General features: G+C 40.8%; 1 protein-coding gene across 1 annotated transcript in view; it reads left to right on the forward strand.

Moving 5' to 3' along the window:
* Nucleotides 1–20,896, forward strand: part of col13a1 (collagen, type XIII, alpha 1) — a 52,328-nt gene that overhangs the window by 6,234 nt on the left and 25,198 nt on the right. The window contains exons 3-19 of the mRNA XM_085800859.1: nucleotides 1,373–1,399; nucleotides 4,719–4,769; nucleotides 7,142–7,177; nucleotides 7,988–8,014; nucleotides 8,120–8,146; nucleotides 8,551–8,577; nucleotides 8,667–8,693; nucleotides 9,023–9,049; nucleotides 11,840–11,881; nucleotides 12,424–12,486; nucleotides 14,181–14,273; nucleotides 14,783–14,824; nucleotides 14,933–14,950; nucleotides 15,084–15,110; nucleotides 16,496–16,540; nucleotides 17,581–17,613; nucleotides 18,706–18,750. Of these exons, the coding sequence (XP_085656985.1) occupies nucleotides 1,373–1,399; nucleotides 4,719–4,769; nucleotides 7,142–7,177; nucleotides 7,988–8,014; nucleotides 8,120–8,146; nucleotides 8,551–8,577; nucleotides 8,667–8,693; nucleotides 9,023–9,049; nucleotides 11,840–11,881; nucleotides 12,424–12,486; nucleotides 14,181–14,273; nucleotides 14,783–14,824; nucleotides 14,933–14,950; nucleotides 15,084–15,110; nucleotides 16,496–16,540; nucleotides 17,581–17,613; nucleotides 18,706–18,750 (657 nt within the window). The remainder of the gene's footprint in view (nucleotides 1–1,372; nucleotides 1,400–4,718; nucleotides 4,770–7,141; nucleotides 7,178–7,987; nucleotides 8,015–8,119; nucleotides 8,147–8,550; nucleotides 8,578–8,666; nucleotides 8,694–9,022; nucleotides 9,050–11,839; nucleotides 11,882–12,423; nucleotides 12,487–14,180; nucleotides 14,274–14,782; nucleotides 14,825–14,932; nucleotides 14,951–15,083; nucleotides 15,111–16,495; nucleotides 16,541–17,580; nucleotides 17,614–18,705; nucleotides 18,751–20,896) is intronic.

Here is a 20,896-nt window from a genome sequence, read left to right on the forward strand (position 1 = left end):
TCACTCCGAGACAAAACACACTGAGAAATTGAGACTGAAGTAGGTAAAAGTTCTGTAGTAGCATCAGTGTGTGTGCCACAGAATGAACTGTGTGGAAAATTTGATTATTCTATTTTGACATGCACCGACACTGAATGACTGAAGGAATTTGTCACTCAATCTTGTCAAGGATAAAAGTAGAGGATGGACAGTGTCCAAATATCACTTTTGTTCTGTGTGAACAAAAAGTATTATTTTGTCATGATTTTTGTTGGTTTTGGCTTTGAGAATCAACAGTGGATTATTAAGAACAAACTGATGCTCTCATTTGAAAACAGCAATATGAATAGGTGATATCAAAAGAAGCTGCATTGATTGAGTAACAGTTGTTGTTAGAGTTAAAACAGGGTACAACAGCATCCCTGAAGTTGTGTTACTTTATGTACAGTACACTGTTCTTAAAGGGATAGTTCAACATTTTGGCAAATTGGCCCATTGCCTGTTCCCTATAGTTTTAGCAGTAGTTTTGTTACCTTTAATTGTTGGTGCAAGCTGTTTTTAGAATGGCAGAGCAGAGCTACGCTATGGAGGCTCATGGGATTTTTTGGTTTCCCTCATCAAACTCATCAAATACACGATCCAACAACTCCAAAACGCTCCCTACTCCTAAAACTATAGGGATTATGGTACAGTAATGTGCCGATTTGCCAAAATGTTGAACTATCCCTTTAATAATATGCTGTTTGGAGCCATTTTTGATATAATAAAAGCTAAAGAATAAGATTAAGTGCACAGCGTGTCATACAGTATACATCTTTGTGGAAACATTGAGGTGACAGGTTGACAAGAATTTGTGTGGCCCCTGTCAACGATCTGGGTTTCTCATGTGGCCCCCTACAGGAAAAAATAATTGCCCACCCCTGCTGTGAAACACTTGGCTGTGCAAAATCCCATCCCATCACATCCAAAAGCAAAAGTCTCCCCAAGAACTCCTGTAATTTAATATCATGATTAACTGTACCACTTATCTCCCCTTCAAAGGACACATATCAAGTGACATGTGAATAATGGACTAAGCCTGTAAAATAAGTGTGAATGTAGGAAATTGTTGGATCTCCTTCCACTGCCAGGAAAGATTTATTCAGATATTATTTTACTACATTAATATTTAAGCCCTTAGCCTCCCATTATCTGCATTTAACCTACATGTGCAATATAATAGCTCCCCTCAGCCCTCCACCCCTCCCATCCCCTTCCCCTTCACTAGTCCTGGAGGATGCTGCTGCATGCCCTCAACGTCTCCATGACTCTAACCCTGGTTCCTCTCTCTTGTGTCTCTCTCCTCCCTTCACACCTATTTGCATGCTACTGTGTCTGCTGTGACTGATCCCAGGGCTTAAAAGGACAAACAGGGGAGAAGGTAAGTTAGGAGCATGTGCTTAAAGCAGGATTATATCTAAGATAAGAGAATAAACTGCAACTTCTGCCCTTGAAAGTTTCTGCCTTTGGCGTTTTGTTACTTTGGTCACCTGTGGTCAGTGCAGCGGGTAGAAAAAAAGGAAATATAAATAAGCTGTCATTTGAGACGTTGCCGGGACGTGGGTGGTGGTGTTGGTGGTTAGAAGCGCAGGGCTGTGTTGTGTGTACAGATAGCATGTGATTTATATCAGGAACTCAAGTCTGCGTTTTAAACAACGTCAGGATCACATTCTGTAACTGGTTTCCCACCCTGGTTAGGTTACCTGTGCTCTTTACACTCTGAAACACAATAGTAACAATTTGTCACATAAGCGTCTGAAAGTTCTAATTTTAAGACTCCCCGAAGAAAGTGGTGAGACGTTTATGGAGGCTACGACCAACGCACAAGGAGATTCTCAAAGAGAACTTGAACAGAGTTAAACGTTGACATGAACAGTGTTGTTTCTGGTGCACCGCGCCACAGTTAAATCATAACTCACAAGTGTCCAGCCGGGAGAGAAGAAACTGATATTGGTCTCGAGGTGAAAATTACATGTAAGGCAAATTTTACTGAAGACTCCAACACTCAGGCTCAGCGATGGTAAAACGTCCACTATCAACAGTACAGAGGCTTCACATTGTTCACATCAGTGTAATGAACTCCAGCTCCTGAATTCCTGACATCAAAGGGATAGTTCAACATTTTGGCAAATTGGCCCATTGCCATAATCCCTATAGTCATAGCAGTAGATTCATTACCTTTATTTGTTGGTGCAAACTGTTTTTAGAACCACCGAGCCGCAAGCTGCTCAGAGCCACGCTACGGAGGTTAATGGGATTTCTTGGTTTTCCTCATTAAACTCATCAAATACACAACCCAACAACGGAGTTGCTTTCGAGGCAAATGTAGAAACTGCTTGCCAGGAAACTGCCCCTGAAGGCAACGCGCATCAGCGGTTTTGCATGAATTTACCTTGAAAACAACTCTGTCTCGTAACGTTCCATTATTATCTCATAGCGTGATGAATGTGCAGGTCACAACTTGTCCACGAAAGCATTTTGGAGTTGTTGGATTGTGTAATTGATTAGTTTGATGAGGGAAACTAAGAAATCCCATTAGCCTCAGTAGCATAGCTCTAAGCAGCTCGCGGCTCTGCTCCGCCATTCTAAAAATAGCTTGCACTGACAATTAAAGGTAACGAACCTACTGCTAAGACAATAGGGATTATGGCAATGGGCCAATTTGCCAAAATGTTGAACTATCCCTTTAAATATGATGCATACACTATACACTTGGTGCCACAGTATGAAGCAATGTTGTAGTCCTCGGTTTTTTTCTATTTCTATGCATGCCTGCAAGGACGCAGATATGTGCATGATGCAGTGGTTTCACCCCATTCTACAGATCACAGATCAGCAGGGTCAGGACACAATGAAGCTAAAAGGGAGTGAGGGAAGGAAGAAACATCAGGAAGACAATACATTTAACACGCTTGTGCATTCTGTGAAATACTAAAAAATAGCTGCACATTTTTGGAAAATAAACTTTCTTCACCTTCCTTCTACTACCATATGTTTCATATTAAATTTGGTTTTCCTTTCGGCAAAGTTCTTTATTTAGCATTTTATTTCCAGCAGCATCACCAGAACCAGACAGGTCGCTGGTGAAGAAGCTGCAACATCAGGCAGATAATGAGAGTCAGATGGTATTTGAGAAGCAGCTTGTAGCGTGTGTCCACTGCAGCTTCAGGAGACAGGAAGTGGAACCTGACGTGGTCTCTGATGTTGGAGTCCATCCACCTGAGGGCTGGAGGTGACGTTCCCTCTGAAGCCTTTCTGCTCGCCACTGTTGTAAAGAGCGGTTGCCTGAGTGACCATAGCCCCTCTGTCAACTCAAGGCACATCAATTCTATTTATTCACAGCAGAAATGATCTTGAGGCACTTCTCAGAAAAGAGCAGGTCTAGACCTCCTCTTCATGATCGTATTAACAGACAGACAACACACATGGCAGCTGTCAGCTCCAACCACTCTCCTCTGACCTCTCTCACCAACACACAGCTGCTGCTCGCTGGATGCTGCTGCTGCTGCCGCCGCTGCTGCTGCACTCTGAGTGAAAGCTCTTAGTTTCACACACACTGAAAGAAATCCACTTCTAACCCTTTATATAGTCATATCACAACATTGATGTCGCAGGAACGCAAAGATTTAAAGTCCCCCTAAAGAGGCATTTTAAAATTTGTAAAAATGCTCTGCCAAGACTATTTTTTGTTTAAAATTGCTTTCCCACAAAAAAGTTGTTAAAGAAAACTCCCAAATAGGCTAAAAACAGGTCTACTATTTGTCCCTCATTGAAAAATCCAGATTCTATGAATATTCATGAGTATGCAAATGCAATGGAAGCGCCTCCTGATGGCTGAATGTGGGTATTGCAAAAGCGCCCAAGAACTGACAACTCTGCATTGTTGGTGAATGAGCAAGTGTGGTATTTTCAATAATTTAAGGACATTTATAGCTCACCCACGTTAATAGCATCATTGAGGACCCTTTACAGATAAACATGAACACATAGGCGAGTAAAAAAACAACAACAAAAAACAGTTGTCTACATTAATGTTTCAATCTACATTTTGTAATAAACAAATTATAAGTATAATTTGATATGACCAAGACACCTAAAAACTAAAACACGGCCGTTTTCATCAATTTACAAGCAAGTGGGCAACACACATACATTGGAGTGAATGAGTTTTCTGGGCGCTTTTGCAATACCCATATCCTGCCACTCGGGGCGCAAAACCCTTACGACGGGAGTCAATGGTGGTGTCATTACTCTCTTTTCCAGTGCTCTTGTTTCGTGATGCATGAAAATTGACTCCAATTTGAAAAATTGAATCCAGTTTTTTCAGACTCTGGTTTTGAAACTGCATTTTCAAGTCTAAAATGTTCAATTTTCAACTTTGCTCCTGAAATGCCTTGTAGCAGAGCCCACACTATATTGACATGTTAATAATTTCCAAAAGGGCATTTTTGGTTTAGGGGGTCTTTAACTTTGCTGTGAAACTTACTGTAGGTGTTACCAGAGCTTTACATCTTTCTGCATGTCCACCCTGGCTGTCTGTGAGGTGGTATTTATGTCTTAGAATTAGACACACTAGTGGACTGATTTCCTCCAGTTATAGATGTTTACCTTCTGATGAATCTCTGGAGGTGACTGCGACACTTGATCCCCGTCTGCATGTTGAAGTTTCATGTATTTCCTGTCTGTGTATGTGTTCATAGGGAGCACCAGGGGAGCCAGGTCTGTCTATCATTGGACCAAGAGGACCTCCCGTAAGTGTCTTCTCCCATCCATACCATAATCAACCTCTTACCTTCATTGACTGCTGCCTGCCACACTTTTGTATTGCATATCATTTTAGTGAACCTCTACTGTCAGAATTATGTTGATTGAAAGGGAGTGTGTGTGTGTGTGAGAGAGAGAGAAAGTACTATTATTTCCAGCTTTGTGTCATGATTTTATACAGTATATTCATTTATCTCAGATTTGTAATATAAATGCTTCTCAGGTCAAACACTGCTATGACAGCTATTATTCTCTTGTTTTACAAGGACATATTTCACATAGTGCTGAGGTATTTTAAGAACATTTATTACGCAAAACTGCAGCAGAAAAAATGCAAAAGCTTTTCTCATGTTACCTCCATCTGTGAAAGACACTTTCCATGAAAAACAATCAAAGCAGGCTGCGCAATGTGAAAATAAAAACGGACTTCTGGTACAGCAGAAGTTTCTTTCTGTCAACCAACCCAAGCACAATGAAACTCTCACAATGTAAAGTCAGGAACTCTCCTTCAGTTTCATTACTGCAAGAATCGGCATGTGCTGTGTTGTGTCACCATTCAGGGTCATCATATAGAGACAGATACACATTCACACTTAAAGGTCCAGTGTGTAATAATTGTAAAGGTTTATTGGCAAAATCTGAATACACTACCCATGAATATATTTGTTTAAGTGTATATAAAATCTGTTAGCTTTTCGTAGCCTTATAATTCTTCTTTTATATATAAATATAGTAAGGGTCTTGTTTAAGAGAGTGTCGCCATCTTGCGCCGCCATGTTTGTACAGCAGCATGAATGGAAAATCCAGCCAGCCAGAGAGTATGTTTTGTGAGTTTTGCGTTCATAAACACGGTTTAGTCTAAATCCATCCTGTAGTGCAAATGTATTACTTTCTAAACTGTATACTGTCCAACCTCAGTACTTATGTTGCGTATCTCAAGTAAGTGGACTGTGCTTATACAGAACTGGATGATCCACTATAAATGATAGAATAAAGATAGAATAATACTTTTGCACAGACTGTGTGAAAACAGAAATATTGTTCAAGACTAGAATATGCTTTAGCCATAAATTGGCTCATTTATCATGCCTGTTTTATAAGGAACAAAGCAAGAGACAAGCAAGTAAGAAACTTCTTCCTGTGTGTCCAGGTTCCAGGCCTCAACGGTTCGTCTTGTTGTAACTCACATTCTTTGGAAGACAAATGAGCTACTTTCTAGTTTTCAGGAGGCCAATCTAACCTCATAGGTTTCAACGTATGACTGGAAAAAAAAAACGTCAAATAACCCAAAGTCCTGCCAACTGAAGTGGAGCACACATCTGTTTTTCTTGTTGATGGTTATTACAATGTATACCTGTGTGTGCCCACGCTTCCTGGTTGGTAATAGGCATTTCTAATGAATAACAGGCCGTGAAAGAAGCTCGGCACAGTAGGAGCCCAGTCCTGAACTTCTGGAACGAGTCAATCAGAAAGCCTCAGGCCCGGGCCACACTGCTCACTTCACCTGTGCATGACAGTCGTGGAACCTCTTGCTTTTCATCTTGGCAGCCGGTTTGATAGGTTCGAGCAGCCACACAGCCTGAGGCTCAGCTCCAGTTTCTCTCTCCGGACAGAGAAAAGCTCTGTTGATGTCATATTGACATCATTTCAGCAGCACTGCATAAAACTGACATCTTCCACTAAAGTTTCAATGTTCAGGCTGAATATGAATATGACACAGACATAAAAGAAATATTGATATTATTTTTTTTCAACAGCTGCGTATTATTCAAAGAGAAAGTGGAGGTTGTGTTCCATGTAGTTTATGCGCTCTCTCTCCCTCTAAACCAAAGCGAGGTTATGTTTTCACCTGTGTCGTTCCTCCACCAAATTTAGCCTGGTGAAGGAATGTGGCATTGGACTGAGGAGAACCCATAAAACTTTGGGGGTGATGGGAATTATTTTTAGAGCTCAGTGTATAATGTTTTATAGAACGTGTACAGTCATGTCTGAAATACCTGCAAGAGACACGTCTGGTCAACTGTTATTTCAAATTTCTCTGAGAAGTAGTCAATAAACCACCAGACCAAACTTAACTGACAACCTTTTCCAAGAGCTTTCAGTTGCATCTCATGGTCTTCTTTAGTTAAGAGAATGAAGATCAGTTCTTAATTGGTCTTAAGATAAAACAGTGGCTTAATTTTTTTTTCTCACACTAGAAAATCTTCCATAAAAAGAAAAAACAATGAAACAGTGTCTGGCCGAACATCTCTTGGAGAGAGAACAGTACTTTTTTCTTTCTCTGACCTGCTCTGAGCCCAGTTTTATGCCAGACTTTCAAAACAAACACGCTGACTGTATTTTTTTTTCTTTTCCCCAGGGCCAACCTGGAACAAGAGGCTTTCCAGGCTTTCCAGTAAGTCTTGAACATGCTGTCAGGTTGATTCTCTGAATCATGATTTGATGATTTGAGGACTGTTACTGGCCCAGCACTTTTAAATCTAAACTCTAAATGTATTTACTTGGGATGGCTCTGGCACTGGGATTCTTTTCTCCTATTATATTAAGTACCTTTTATGGTTTTATTGTACAGTATATCGTGTTTTCTTGATTTCACTGTAAAACTCACTGAGCATATTTGGTTGTTGTAATACTGATTGATTGATTGATTGATTGATTGATTGATTGATTGATTGATTGATTGATTGATTGATTGATTGATTGATTGATTGATTGATTGATTGATAATGGCTGTGATTTCTAGATTTCACTGTAATGAGCAGATGACAGCTGTACACAAAACAAGGATGAAGAATGAGAAAAGGTTAAATCATAACCAAACTGCTAATCAAAAAATAGTTTGAAGACAGCTTTAGCTTTGTGACGTAAAGCATTATCCCTCCCAAAGAACTATTTATGCATTAGTAACTGACAAACTAACTGCTCAGTAAACTCCTCATCTTGATAGAGGTGGTACAATAGCCTCTGAGTGACTGTGGTCTGTGATTGGCCCATATGACCATCCAGAGTCAGAGCTAACTGTAAACCTGAAAATCACTTTACACCTTTTGAGATACAGTAATCTATTCTGACTCCACCCCCTGCATTTTTGCCCTTATCATCATGTTTTTGCAACAGTCTGCTTTCTAATTGATAATGCACATGTGTGGAATTTTATTTGCAATCATTCGATAATAATCCATTTCTCTTTTTTCTTTCTTCCTAGGGACCCATTGGGTTGGATGGCAAGCCTGTGAGTCCCCACAATATTATGAGTTATATATATTACACATTCACAATCAGCTGTATTGTTGTAGTTACTTTATCATCTGCTCTCACTATGTGAATGTTTTCACAGGGACAGAATGGACTGAAGGGAGACATGGTAAGCATTCCCTGAATTCATCATAAAATTGTGGTATTATTCTAATCTATAAAACTTTAGATTTGCATTTTTGTTATGTAACGTAAGGTTTTCTATTTATGTTAAACAAAAAAAAAGTCATAAAATGATTGGCATCCTGATCCGTGCAACACAGGAATAGGCTAACAGCAACTAGTGGGGATGGATGTACGTACTGTGTGTGGTTCAATAATCTAATATTTACTGAGCTTTGGCAGCTGTGCTCACTGAAACACACAGGGCCACCCCCCAGTATTAATTAGAATAGGCCCATGTTACAACAACTTGTCCGATGTTGATTGGACAAATGTGTTATCACTTATGTTAAATTGAAAATCAATGGCTCCATTATATTCCAAACTGACTGCATCGCTGGTGTCTTCCAGGGTCAGCGAGGTCCTAAAGGACAGCCAGTAAGTTTTCTGAAGTCTGAAATATTAACCTGCTGGTCTTTGAAGCTTTTGAGCTAACAGTTTAAACGCTCATGTGTTTTCCTTTCCAGGGGGAACCTGGATCCAAAGGGGAGAAGGTGAGCCATGCTTTCCAGGGTGTGAGCTCCACAGTCTGTAGTCTACCAGCCAGCAGGGGTGGAAAACATATTCGAAACCTTAACTAAAAGATAAATCCCACTTCCATAAAGTTGGATTTAACAAGAAACATTACGTTCAAAGCCAGTATGAGTTATCACTAGACCATCAGTTGGATGTTTTCACAGATTTGGCAAAGCCACAGTTTCCTCTGGCTGAGCTCTACTCCTCATACCTGATCTTTACATATAACAGCTGTGGACCACCCTTTATAACTGAGACAGACTAGAACCAATCACTGTAATAATATGTGGCTTCTCTCTCTCTGCAGGGAGTCTGTGGAGACTACACACATCGGGTAAGACTGCACTGTTTCACATGCTATTATGATGCAAAGTCAATGTGTTGGTTGCAAAGTGAATGTGTACTGTTTAATGTGATTTCTTTCCCACTGTTTTGTTATGTGAGAGCAGAATAGGACAAACTACTGCACTGAGTTGTCCAACCACATTGCAGGTAGTACAATGTTGAGGAGCCATGACAACAGCCATGCAGAGCTGTGTAGTTCTCTGACGCACAGTCTGTGGAGTTTGTGGGGTTTTGCTTGTTGACAGAAAACAGGGTGATCACCAGCAGCTTACTGCAGCATACAGGTTGATGTTATAAAAGCCTGTGTGTGGTGGTGGGGGAGGGGGGGCAAGAATAAGAGGGACTCAGGTAGCTAATTCATCTTCTCAGTTATAAAACTACTCCTGTCAGAGCTGGGGGTGGAGGGACATAAAGTTTTATTACCTTATATAAAAGTGCCTCAGAATAACAGTATGATACCCGCTTAAATGATTTTATTGTTTGTCGTCAGTAATGCATCATGTTGTGAAATACATCTCTGGACCACAAAGGCTTCAAACTCATTTCAGAATGCAGACTTTACAGGAAGGACTCAAGAGAGAATTGGGTGACCCGGGGTCCAAACAAACTGCACGCCTGCTGAAATTCAGTTTCATTCACTTCTCTCAGCCCCTGAAGCAGTTTGACTGTGAGGTCCATTCCCAGTGTCTGCTCATATTCCAGGCATTAGTCATATAGTAGAGCCCATGGGGGTTCAGAGGGCTACTGTTAGTGAAGCTAAAACGCTGAGTGTTCATAAAGTTTACCTTGAAGACAGCTATATCAGGGAAAGTTTCCCATGTAAAAGAAAATCATGCAGCAGCATTGTTTAGAGAGATGCAAGGATCACTTATCTGTCCATTAAAGGGATAGTTCAACATTTTGGCAAATTCGCCTATTGCCATAAGCCCTATAGTCTTAGCAGTAAGTTCATTACCTTTAGTTGTTGGTGCAAGCTGTGTTTAGATTGGTGGTGCAGAGACATGAGCTACTCAGCTAAAGCAAAGAATGGTACTCTCGCCTTTCCCTCATCAAACTCATCAAATACACAATCCAACAACTCCAAAATGTTCTCAGGAACAAGTTGTGACCTGCACATTCACCATGCTATGAAAAAATAATGTAACATTACGACACATGGAGCAAGTACTCTGAACTACATGTCTGGAATGTAGTTCCGGCTATGCATTTGCCTTGAAAACAACTCCATTTCATAATGTTACATTACTATTTCATAGCGTGGTGAATGTTCAGGTCACAACTTGTCCACAAGAGAGTTTTGGAGTTGTTGGATTGTGCATTTGATGAGGGAAAGGTGAAAGTACCGTTCGCCTCCGTTGCATTAGCTGAACCGTTCTGCCCCACCAATCTAAAAACAGCTTGCACCGACAATTAAAGGTAATGAACCTGCCCCTTTAGGGATTATAACAATAGGCAAATTTGCCAAAAATGTTGAACTATCCCCTTAGCACATACAGTAAGTGGAGTCAGGATGTAATCACCATAGTTTGGCTGTCCAAATAACACATATGATTCTACAGAACTATACTCTATTGCAAGGCATTTTCCCACTATGCACATAGGCAGGCTACAGTAGCTATTATATGTCGAAGGGAATTTGACATCTACCTATTAACCTGAAATCATCTTAACATCAGACCTGACTCACCTGTTGTGTAGCTGGACTGCAGTTAGCAGAAGCCTTTACCAGAACTGATTGAAATGACCACTTCCTTGGTGTGTATAGGGCCTCTTTGTGCAGGATATTCCATTGAAAACCCTGGCCGCCATGCGCTCCAATCAGGCTGTGATGTTGAAGGTTTGTGGGTGCCCCCGACACCCTGAAAGATTTACCCTCAGCCGAGGTGTCATTAAGTCGTGCCGCAAAGAGAGCCAGTGTCCCAGAGGTCATGCTCTCCTCAGCCCTCTGCTCTCCACCCAAAAGAAAAAAAAAGATGATTGTGAGAAATTATTTCTCAAATGACCCAAGTTTCATAAAGAATATTAATTGCACATATAAGCACAGTGACGCCAATATTAAAAATAAATACACAATTTTTTTTATTACACACACTAATGCATAGTGCCTATATTTAAAGTTGATTCCCAATATATTTATATATTTAATATTTAGGGCAGGGTTATGGAATTTGAAATCGAAAAAGAAATTTGAAATAGAAATTATTTTTGGTCTGCAATTATATATAATTAATTAAGATGAAATAAACATAAGCTATTGTAGGTCAGACAATTGAGCACAAACACAAAGTCAAATTTCTCTTTCACTTTAATATTGGCATCTCTTGACTTGTCTACTGTCAAACCTTTGTCCAGTTTTGTGGTGGATAGCTGGAAACAGTGAGGGACAAAGCAGCACACTTGCCTACTTTTACTAGATTTATACCCATACTTACACTGTATTGACTTTTAACATGCTGTATATATTTCCATGGCTATATTCCTGTTTGTATTCTTTGAATTAATTTACTTAAAAATTATGTAATTGATCACACAATGAAATGAAGTAATGTCCAAAATGGACCATGGGGGTAAAACTGATCAGTATTTGCAGGTTTGGGGGAATTGAAGTCTTCATTATGGAGGTTTCTGCATAATAAACACAAATGTGGAAATATGTACGCTATGTAAAAAAGTAGGCAAGTTGCATGCAGCTCACTCGGAGAAATGTAGCTGTCAGCGGGACCTCACCTGTACTGCCCTCTCCTAAACTTGTACCTGATTATGCTGGTCATCTCAACAGAAGCGACGTATTGTACAGCCCTGTGTTGGACAGTTGGCCACAGTAAGTCTGGATGTGTATTGTAACTATACTGCTATACTCTCTTTGTGGCAAGACTGGCACCCACCTCTGCTCCACTGCAATCTACGGGCCTGGCTTTCTGTCGATGGGGACTCTGATGTACGCAAATCCTTGAATAGTGTGGGCTTGATTTGAAACCAGCTGACTCTGACAGTATCTCAGAAGTTTGAATGGATTCACATTCTTTGGATATAGAAAATGTATCCCAGTACATCAATAATCCCCCTTTTTCACACCAGACCCATAGAATGTTGTGCTGGTGCCTCTTCTTTTTCTTTGTCGTTCCTTTCTTCAACTTTGTTTTCCTTTTTTTCTCTCCTTTGCCTTCCCATGTCCTTGCTTTTCACTCTCATGTTCTATTTGTCTTTTCCTCTACAACCCCCCCTCCCCACCCCATCCCCACCCCCAACCCCCTTCCATCACTCTCTTGGTTCTACCCCGTTTCCTTGCTCTGGCCTCCTGGTCCTTGCCCTGTGACCTTTTTTCATCGGTGGCCACCTGTGTTTTGTGACTCCCACTGGCAGATGTTGCCCATCACCGTGCGAAACATGCCCTCATTAAGCCCTCTAATCTTAAAACGCCTCAAGGTACAATTCTCTCTGCCTCACCACCCCCCCCATCCCAATGCCGAGCACCATCATGCTGTAATTAACCACCTTTTGGCTGTCACTGCATCTCGATTGTTGGCCATATTCAAATAGAAAGTTCTCAGTAGGTCACTCCGTTATCTTTTAACACAATAAACCTTTCCTGATTGTCTTTCTGTGTCGAAGTGACTGAAAATGGTCCAATTCTACATTATGTTAACTAGCAGTCACTTCTACGGCCTTATCTGACAACAAGACCAAACGTAACAGCACAAAAATGTAAAAAATAAAATGAAAACTTGCCAAAGAATTTGAAAAGAAGCTGAATAAACATTTGGAGAACATTCTCCGGTCAGAAGAAACCAAAATAAATGTGTGGAGATCACTGCATGATCCAGCATGTCTGGCCATCAGCGTGTTTGGCATAAACCTGCACAATGCCGACCATGAAACATAACTTTTACCACACTGCTTTTGATTTTTCTATTCAAAGAGCTAAGACATCATCCAAATGGCTTTGGCCTGGCTTTCCTGCCCAGGCTGAGTGTCCATTCCTGCTCACATCAATCTAAGTTCAGTGGGAGGTTTTTACAACCGACCATGAGAAGCAGATGCAGACGTTTGAAAGCACCGTGTGAATATAATTTGAATTGGCTACAGTAACATTAATGGCAGAAGCAGAGCTGAAGAGAAGTGTTCAACGAACTCTGACCTAAAGTTGAGTTTATATACGTATATAAAAATGTATGGAATACATTCTCAGGGTGGTGGAAGATGTGGACAGGAAAGCCCACCCAAAGTCATTTGATTGGCAGTTTAGCCCTTCAAATAGACGATGCAAAAGCAATGTGGAAAAGCAAAAGCAAAATCAATATGGTAAACACAAAAGGTAAAATGATTTTTGATTATTTTATTAATTCCTCTTTATGTTTCTACATTCATTTATTTATTTATTTATTCCCAATTATATTTCCAGAATTCTGACTCTGAAGAGATGATTCCCAAGCCTCTGGCTGTTAATTGACAGTGTTGAGAATAATCACAAACGGATTAGCAAAAGGAAAGATCAAAATCAGAAATACATCCATTCCTTTTAAATTTAAACAAAAATAATAGTATAAAAATAATCACATCACAAATATGAGAAAATTAAACAGTAGATCCAGAGTTAAGTAGGCCCCTCCCTGATTCACCATATTTGGTGGAAATCAAGGTCGCCACCCACCGTCAGACACTGTGCAATCACTCTTCACCATGTGACTCAGGTTCTGGACCTGTCTTTGTCTCATATTCACTAGTTCATTAGCTCATCCGTCTCATCAGGTCATTGCTAGATCGCTCTCATATTCATAAACACCGGATTTGCTGGTGTTCTCTTACTAATGGTATTTTTTGCCAAGACTCTGTTTCACGGATCCTTGATCCTGACTCATGAACAAGTAACATTCCTTGAACTTGATGGGATGTGGAGAAAGCCTGGAAAAGCTAATAAGTGAATCTTGAAATGATCACAGGTCAAACATGACTCTTTGTGCTCAGACATTAAAACCACTTGCCTTGCTCCCCATCTAACCTTCCTGTCTGCAATCCCCCTGCTGTGTGCATTTGTGGTGTAGTGTGAGATTGTTGTGTTGGCATGGCCAGTGTGGCAAGGCCCCCTCCTGCATGGCAGGTTGTAACTCAAGGTCTCTCAGCAGGGCGAGCCCGGAGCGCAAGGACCCCCAGGACCTCCGGGACCTCCTGGACCTCAAGGAACAGCAGGCTTAAACGGAGCCATTGGCTCACCGGTGAGTCCCAGTCTGAGTTCAGCCAGAATTTAAAAATCTATTTATACACCTGCTAATTACCCAAGCAAACATTTCGATCTCCACACAAACAACACAAGTTACTTGACAGAGACTCACGTTCAAAAAAGAAAAATGCTGAGATTCATTCTGATAGTCAATCAGTGACCATTTATAGTAAAATACGAGTCTGCCTGATTACCTCGAACTCTGGCTCTCAGCCCCAAGTCTGTTGGTTCCAGCGTTCTTTGGAGTAAACACAAAGAGAGCATAGTATTAAAGCTTCATAAACTCATAATGAAAATATTACAAATCTAGTATCAATCTGGCCTGGAAATGGAGTCTCCTGCTGTCAGTGACTTAGCTGTTTCAAAACTGACATCGATCCCTCAAGCCATAAAAAATCAGATGTGTGTGGCTTTCTGTTTGACGTCATTTCTCATCACACATGGTTGAAATTCAGTCATTTTAGTAGATTTCCTTTAAAAACAATGTTCCCTCTCTTCATACAGGGTAAGCCTGGTGAGCCAGGAAAACCAGGAAAAGATCCAAGAGTAAGTTTGTGTCAATGAACTTTTATTTTATTTTCCAGAATCTTCTCATTAGTGAAATTTTGTGGGTGTGACATTTACCAACTTATGATTTCTACTTTTTCTTTTCAGCTGTTGCCAGGACTGAAGGTAAACACATTTCTCTCTATGGAAAGTCAGACTGACAAACTTGATAATTTAAGGCAGAGACCAGGAACAAGGGAACCAAATGTTCCACAGTATGGATATTTACTTTGTTTGTCACAAACTGTTATCTCTCCAGGGCGAGCCAGGAGTACCAGGACAGAAGGTGAGCTCACTTCTCTGTTTCACTTATGAAGGCGGATGTAGTTAATACAGTAGAATCCAGGATGTGGTTAGATCTGCCTAGTCCAGCACACAGGCTACTTTATCCACTGAGCAAATGGGTTTTTCATTGTGAACAGGTAATGGGTATTCAACATGTGCTTCAATTATGTGCAGGGATTAATACAGAAGCAGAGGGAAATAATATTTAATTTATTTTTTGCCTTTCTTTGTCTGAAAAACATCCACTCGCTGAGCACTCTTTCATGAACACCTGTTTGTTCATGCAGTGATTCAGTCAACCAATCACATGGCTGCATTGTAGTGAAGTGTAGTGGGTTCAGTGAACACAGTCTCCAGAGTCCAGTACAACACCTTTGGCAGGTTTAGTTTAGTTTTATATCAGTCATTGGTTTGACCTGCACCTCATTGTGCAATTACAACTCAACAAAAATACAGCAGCTAGACAAGAATAAGTAAAACAAAAATAAGTAAATCAAAGTGAACAAATCAATAAATAAGTAAAGAAGGCGTGCAATGGACATTTAGACCGAAAAGGTGTCAGCTGAAGCACAGTTTTCAATGTTGTTAAATTTGAACATAAGCTGTGCAGTTTTAAAGTTCACCAGTTCTTTGAATTTGAGTTCATATGTTCTTATAAATATCTGGTTGCTTGCTTGCTTGCTTATCGTCTGCTTTGTTTATGATTCGTATTGCTCTGTTTTTGGATAAAGATGATTGGTTTTGTGTTGGGTTGTAGCACATTATAATGAGAAGGATCTGAGGCTGAGATGATACCCAGGTTTGGGTACAGTGTTTCTGTGAAAGTCTTGTGAGCGATGCTGCATCATATTAGGACCCTAGGCAGGACATCATGGTCTGCTGGGTTGCTCATTTCAACTGGGAACCAATACAGTCTGGAGGTATTTTTGCAGCCAAGAAAAATTTGCTGCCGACCGATTCTGGCCACAAGCTAATAAATGCAAAATACTTGATTCTCACTCTACCTCTCAGTTCAATCCAACTTTACACACCACAGGTTGCAGAGACAACAGGTGCTGGTTGGGGCGGGGTGAATGAGTTAGTTGGTGACAAAAGATGAAAACGTCATTGGCCTCTGCCACAACCAATAGCAAAACTCAATTGCAGTAGCCAGGTTTCAACCTACAGTAGAGGGCAGTTGCTAATGCATTTTTACAACAAAATCAGTGAAATTGGAATACTTTGAGATTTGGACCTGAATCAATCAACAACACTGCTTCATATCCAGATATGTTGGTTTTCAGCAGAGAAATGTGGTTTGGGGGTTTGTCCTTGCTGTGTACGTTCACCAGCACTTACTGTGTATCACTTTGCTAATACTGTATTTATCTCTTTGTGTGTGTTTAGGGTGATCAAGGAGATGTAGGCCCACCAGGTCCTGAAGGCCCACAGGTATTTGTCTTTCAATGTGTTCTATAACTTGTTCATTGGGTGGCAGTGGTGATTTGTGTTTGACCTAAAGATTCAAGAAAAAATCGAATTTGGTTGGACACTTAGCTTGAGCACATTCTTGTTGACATCATGTTGTGTAGGCAGGTTGTATTGTTACAGATGTACCAGCCTTCTCGAAAAACAGTTCTTTTTAATTTACATTGAATGAAAAAGAAGAATGAACTGAAGCTTTTGAGGATAACAAGGGCTGAGGTAGTGATGTGGGCAGGCTCTGCTGCTGCATTAAAGGGTTAGACATTTAAATACAAATACAGCATACATACAGTACACACATGCACACATTGACTTAAAAATGTCCACACGCAGTATGGATGGTTAATGTGAGAGATCTGACCCTGGGTATGAGGGTGAGTGGAGCTGAGGTCAAAGTGAGTTCTACCTGCTACAGTCTCCACATGCTGGTCACCGTATTTGTCCATGGCTCAACACACTTCCTGTAGAGAACACACAGTGACACACACACACACAGCAAGTGTTCTACACTATTCCAAGCCATTAAATTACATTACAAGTGATTTGACCTCCATTTTGACCATGAACTGAAAGTGTGCTCACTAGTCATCTGCACTGTGTGTGTTGACATCAGTCTAATTCATGCACAGAGCAGCTACACAGTGTGTGAGGGTCACAGACACAGCGAGGTAGACTGCATAAACTCTCATCGCTCTTATTCAGAGCCACATACTGTTATTATTCATGTCACAGTGTAGATGACTCTGGCATCTCAGTGCAGCTCAAGGTCTCTCTTACTTTTCTCTTCTTCAATATTCAGCTTATTATAACCAGACCTAACTGTAACTGCAAATACGAATCAATAATGGATCATTCAGGTTGTGTATTTCTTCATTGAGTCCTATTTTGGACACAGTAATTAGGATGCTTAGAGAGGAGCTTGTGCTCCCTCTACTGGACTGCTGTGCTTGTTGACATGATTGTTTTCATACAGTAATTCCAGTATTTCTCTCTGATTTGCTTTGCAGGGAGTTAAAGGCGACCAAGGCCAAGGAGAGAAGGTAAGATACATTTTTGAAGTTTTTCATTTTTCTTTTGTGTCACACATTTTCAAGAACAGCAAACCATAAAGTGTGCAGCCCATGTTCTGTGGTCTGTCAGAGCCACAGACTTCACCATGGTGAAGACTTAAAGGGGAACTATGCAAGTCTGGTCATTTTTGCACTGTGTTGCTAACCCTCCTCCTGGCCATGTGCATTTGTTTACAACGAAGCCGGCGAGAAAGCAATCCATGGAGCGATGGATAACGATATACTATATCATATACAATGTTATGACGTGTATATTCGTGTAGTCTTATCTGTCATAAACAAGATTACGGGCCCCCATTCTCCCTGGAACAAGTTACAAGTCATTTATTTAACCATCACAATTACTCTGAAGCTGTTTCATTATACAACGGTAGAATAGTTAAGGTAAACATCCTGCATACTGTAGTTCCTCTTTAAATATGATCCCCGCCCCCCACCCTGACCCACAGGGTTTATGAGCATGTGCTTCTATATGTCTTCTGAGTTTTCATCTTCGTAATTCCCCCAGATGATCCATTCTAATCTGATTTGGATCATATATTCCACTTTAGAAGCAGGATCACTCTCTGAAGACATAAAGGATTAATGTCAATGCATCAATAAAAAAACTGCAATCAATCTTAGAATTTCAAAATCACCCTCAGTAATTTAGAAGATACGTTTGGGGTTTGAGTTATGGTAGCTAGCCCTAAGCCTAATCCTATATGAAAAGCCTTTCTCTGAAAATATGATAATTGAGTCTGAGTCTATGTCCAGAATAAACCATAGGAATGTCAATCAGTGTCTCCTAATACATTCACCATTCATACTGTAACCAGCTCTTTACTGGCTCTAGTTTTTCTTTTTTTTTCAAGGCAACCATTTGCAGCTTTGGTCCAAGGACCAACCTCATAGAGAGCCTCTGTTGTCATCTTTAAAAACATAGATCTCAAGAAGGATTGCTGCGTCTCCCCCTGAGCCTTTTGCTCATCTTTGATCCCCCCCCCCCCCTTGCTGAAAAAGAGCATGTCTGCTTTTATGAGCCTGCTGCTCATCTGAGCCTCTTCTCCATTCACTCTGTAGGGAGATGAAGGAAAGAGAGGTTTCCCAGGAGACAGGGGAGCGAAGGTAGAGTGACAGGCAAGCATGGGGTTGTGTGTGCAGCATGTCGAGTTTTATTTATGCATGGTGAGATCACAGATGTGTCCGCGAGCCTGGATGGGTGGAACTCGGTTTAAATTTATCTCTTCAAACGTCTGAGCGGAGCAACAAAGCTGATGTTCATCTGGGAACACAAACTGCCACAGAACATTCACAAAGTGGTTTTATTTGTGAGCATTAGCGAGCACATAAAGTTAAACTAATCTAGTTCAATTATAGTAATCCAGTCAACGGACTTTGAGTGCACTTTTGCAAAAATAAAAATCATTCCTTTTAAACTGTGAATCCATTCTGTGGTGGGCTCCAGCAGCTCAGGAGACCCAGGTGACCTACACCTTCAGCAGCTCTCCTTGATCATGGCAGCATGGCAGTAGATGTCTCCACCACATCTGTGTGTTTTCTCCATTAGGCCTCACAGATGGGGGGGAAAGAGGAAGAAAAAGTTAAAAAGTGGAAAAAAAAAACTTAAAGGAAAGTGCATACTTGTTGGTATCCACAGGAAATAGCGATCTGGAGAACGCCTTTATTGTTTAATAATAAAGATAAAGTGCTTTTGCAGACTGCTCCTTCACCATAAGGATATGGGCTTCCTGCGTCCCAGGGGAAATCTGTTCTATATATATAATCTCAGAGAGTTGGCTGCCCGTACCTCTTGAGTGAAATAAATAGGACAAGGTATATTTTTTGTGGTGTACACAATGACCGTTGATATCTGCTTGGTGCCGACCATAAATAATGACTTTCCAAGACGCAGCCACTTCAATTCCAAACCTACCAGCAGCAGGTAACTCACTCTACAGTACTACTGCTCTTCAGACTGAGCTGTGTTTGAAATCAGCTCCAATTCTGCCGCTCCTCTGAGAACTGAGAGCAGTAGCAGGCAACGACACAGACACAGGAGAATGTGAGGCCACAGTTTCACCGCCTTTGACTCTATGAAACGGTATCTCAGCCTTTTTTTTTCTTCTTTTCACTGTTAATCAGAAGCAGTGAGCTACCCAGCATATGTCTGTACCCAGCAGTTCTGGTTTGGGCTTTCAGCAAAAGGGATTATTTTCATTGAACGGACCAAAGTGTGTCCGTCTCACCTGCTGTGTGTCATAGAATGTGATAGAGTTCTTTAAGAAGGCAAGGCAAGTTTATTTTTATAGCCCATTTTTACAAACAGTTTGTCTAAAAGGGCTTTACACAGCATCATAACAAACATCCTCTGTCATTAGACCCTCACATCCACTGAGGAAAAACTCCCAAGAAAAAAAACCTCAGGGTGAGAGACAGAGGAGGGATCCCTCATCCAGGATGGGCAGACGGGACATAGATGTTGTGTACAGACAAGAAAACAGTTTACATGGGACATGGGATAAATGGGGACTGTGCTTTTGGTGGGCAGGCTGGGTTATATACAGGGAAAGCAGGGAGAGCAGACCATCTTAATGGTGGGAAGGCTGGTTCATAAGCAGGGAGAGCAGAACTTCCTGAACTAACAGATGAGATTTATCCTAATAACATTAGGAAAAAGCATTTATGTTTGCTAGGCAGGATTCTTTTTACCATCTTGCTTTGGGACATGAATATGTGCCCTGCCATTTGCAAATAGATCATTTTGGAGGATCCAGCACAAATCCAGAAACAGACACCAAGGTCAAACTAAAGAAACAGAGTAATTTTACCAAATTGACAGTGAACAGGTTCACAGTTGGTACCAAATATTAGTCTGAGAACTATAGTACACAACTATGTTGAGAGGCTGAGGAAAAAACAGATTATGACCCAATCTGCCAAATGATGGCAGAGAAGCCAGTCAGGTGAGAGGTGAGAGTGATATGGTTAAAGTGCCTCCTACATCAGAATGATTGATCTGTAAGTCAACATATGTGAGGCCGTTCATCCTTAGCCACTGACACTTACTGTACCTGCAAGAGACAGCCATCCTCCCATAGCAAAACTACCAGTGCTTACAGATCACTCCACTATCCCAAAGTCACACCTGATTTTATGACTTTGGGATAATGGGATTTAGGGTTACTTTTTCTTCTTCCAGAAAAAATGTGTTAATGTAGGCTACTTTTTGGCATTTAAATTATTGTTTAATTGTCTGAATGTGCATCCTTCG

Source organism: Trachurus japonicus, chromosome 15 (assembly GCF_045865225.1).
Source record: "Trachurus japonicus isolate A0001 chromosome 15, Traja_1.0".
NCBI lineage: Eukaryota > Metazoa > Chordata > Actinopteri > Carangiformes > Carangidae > Trachurus > Trachurus japonicus.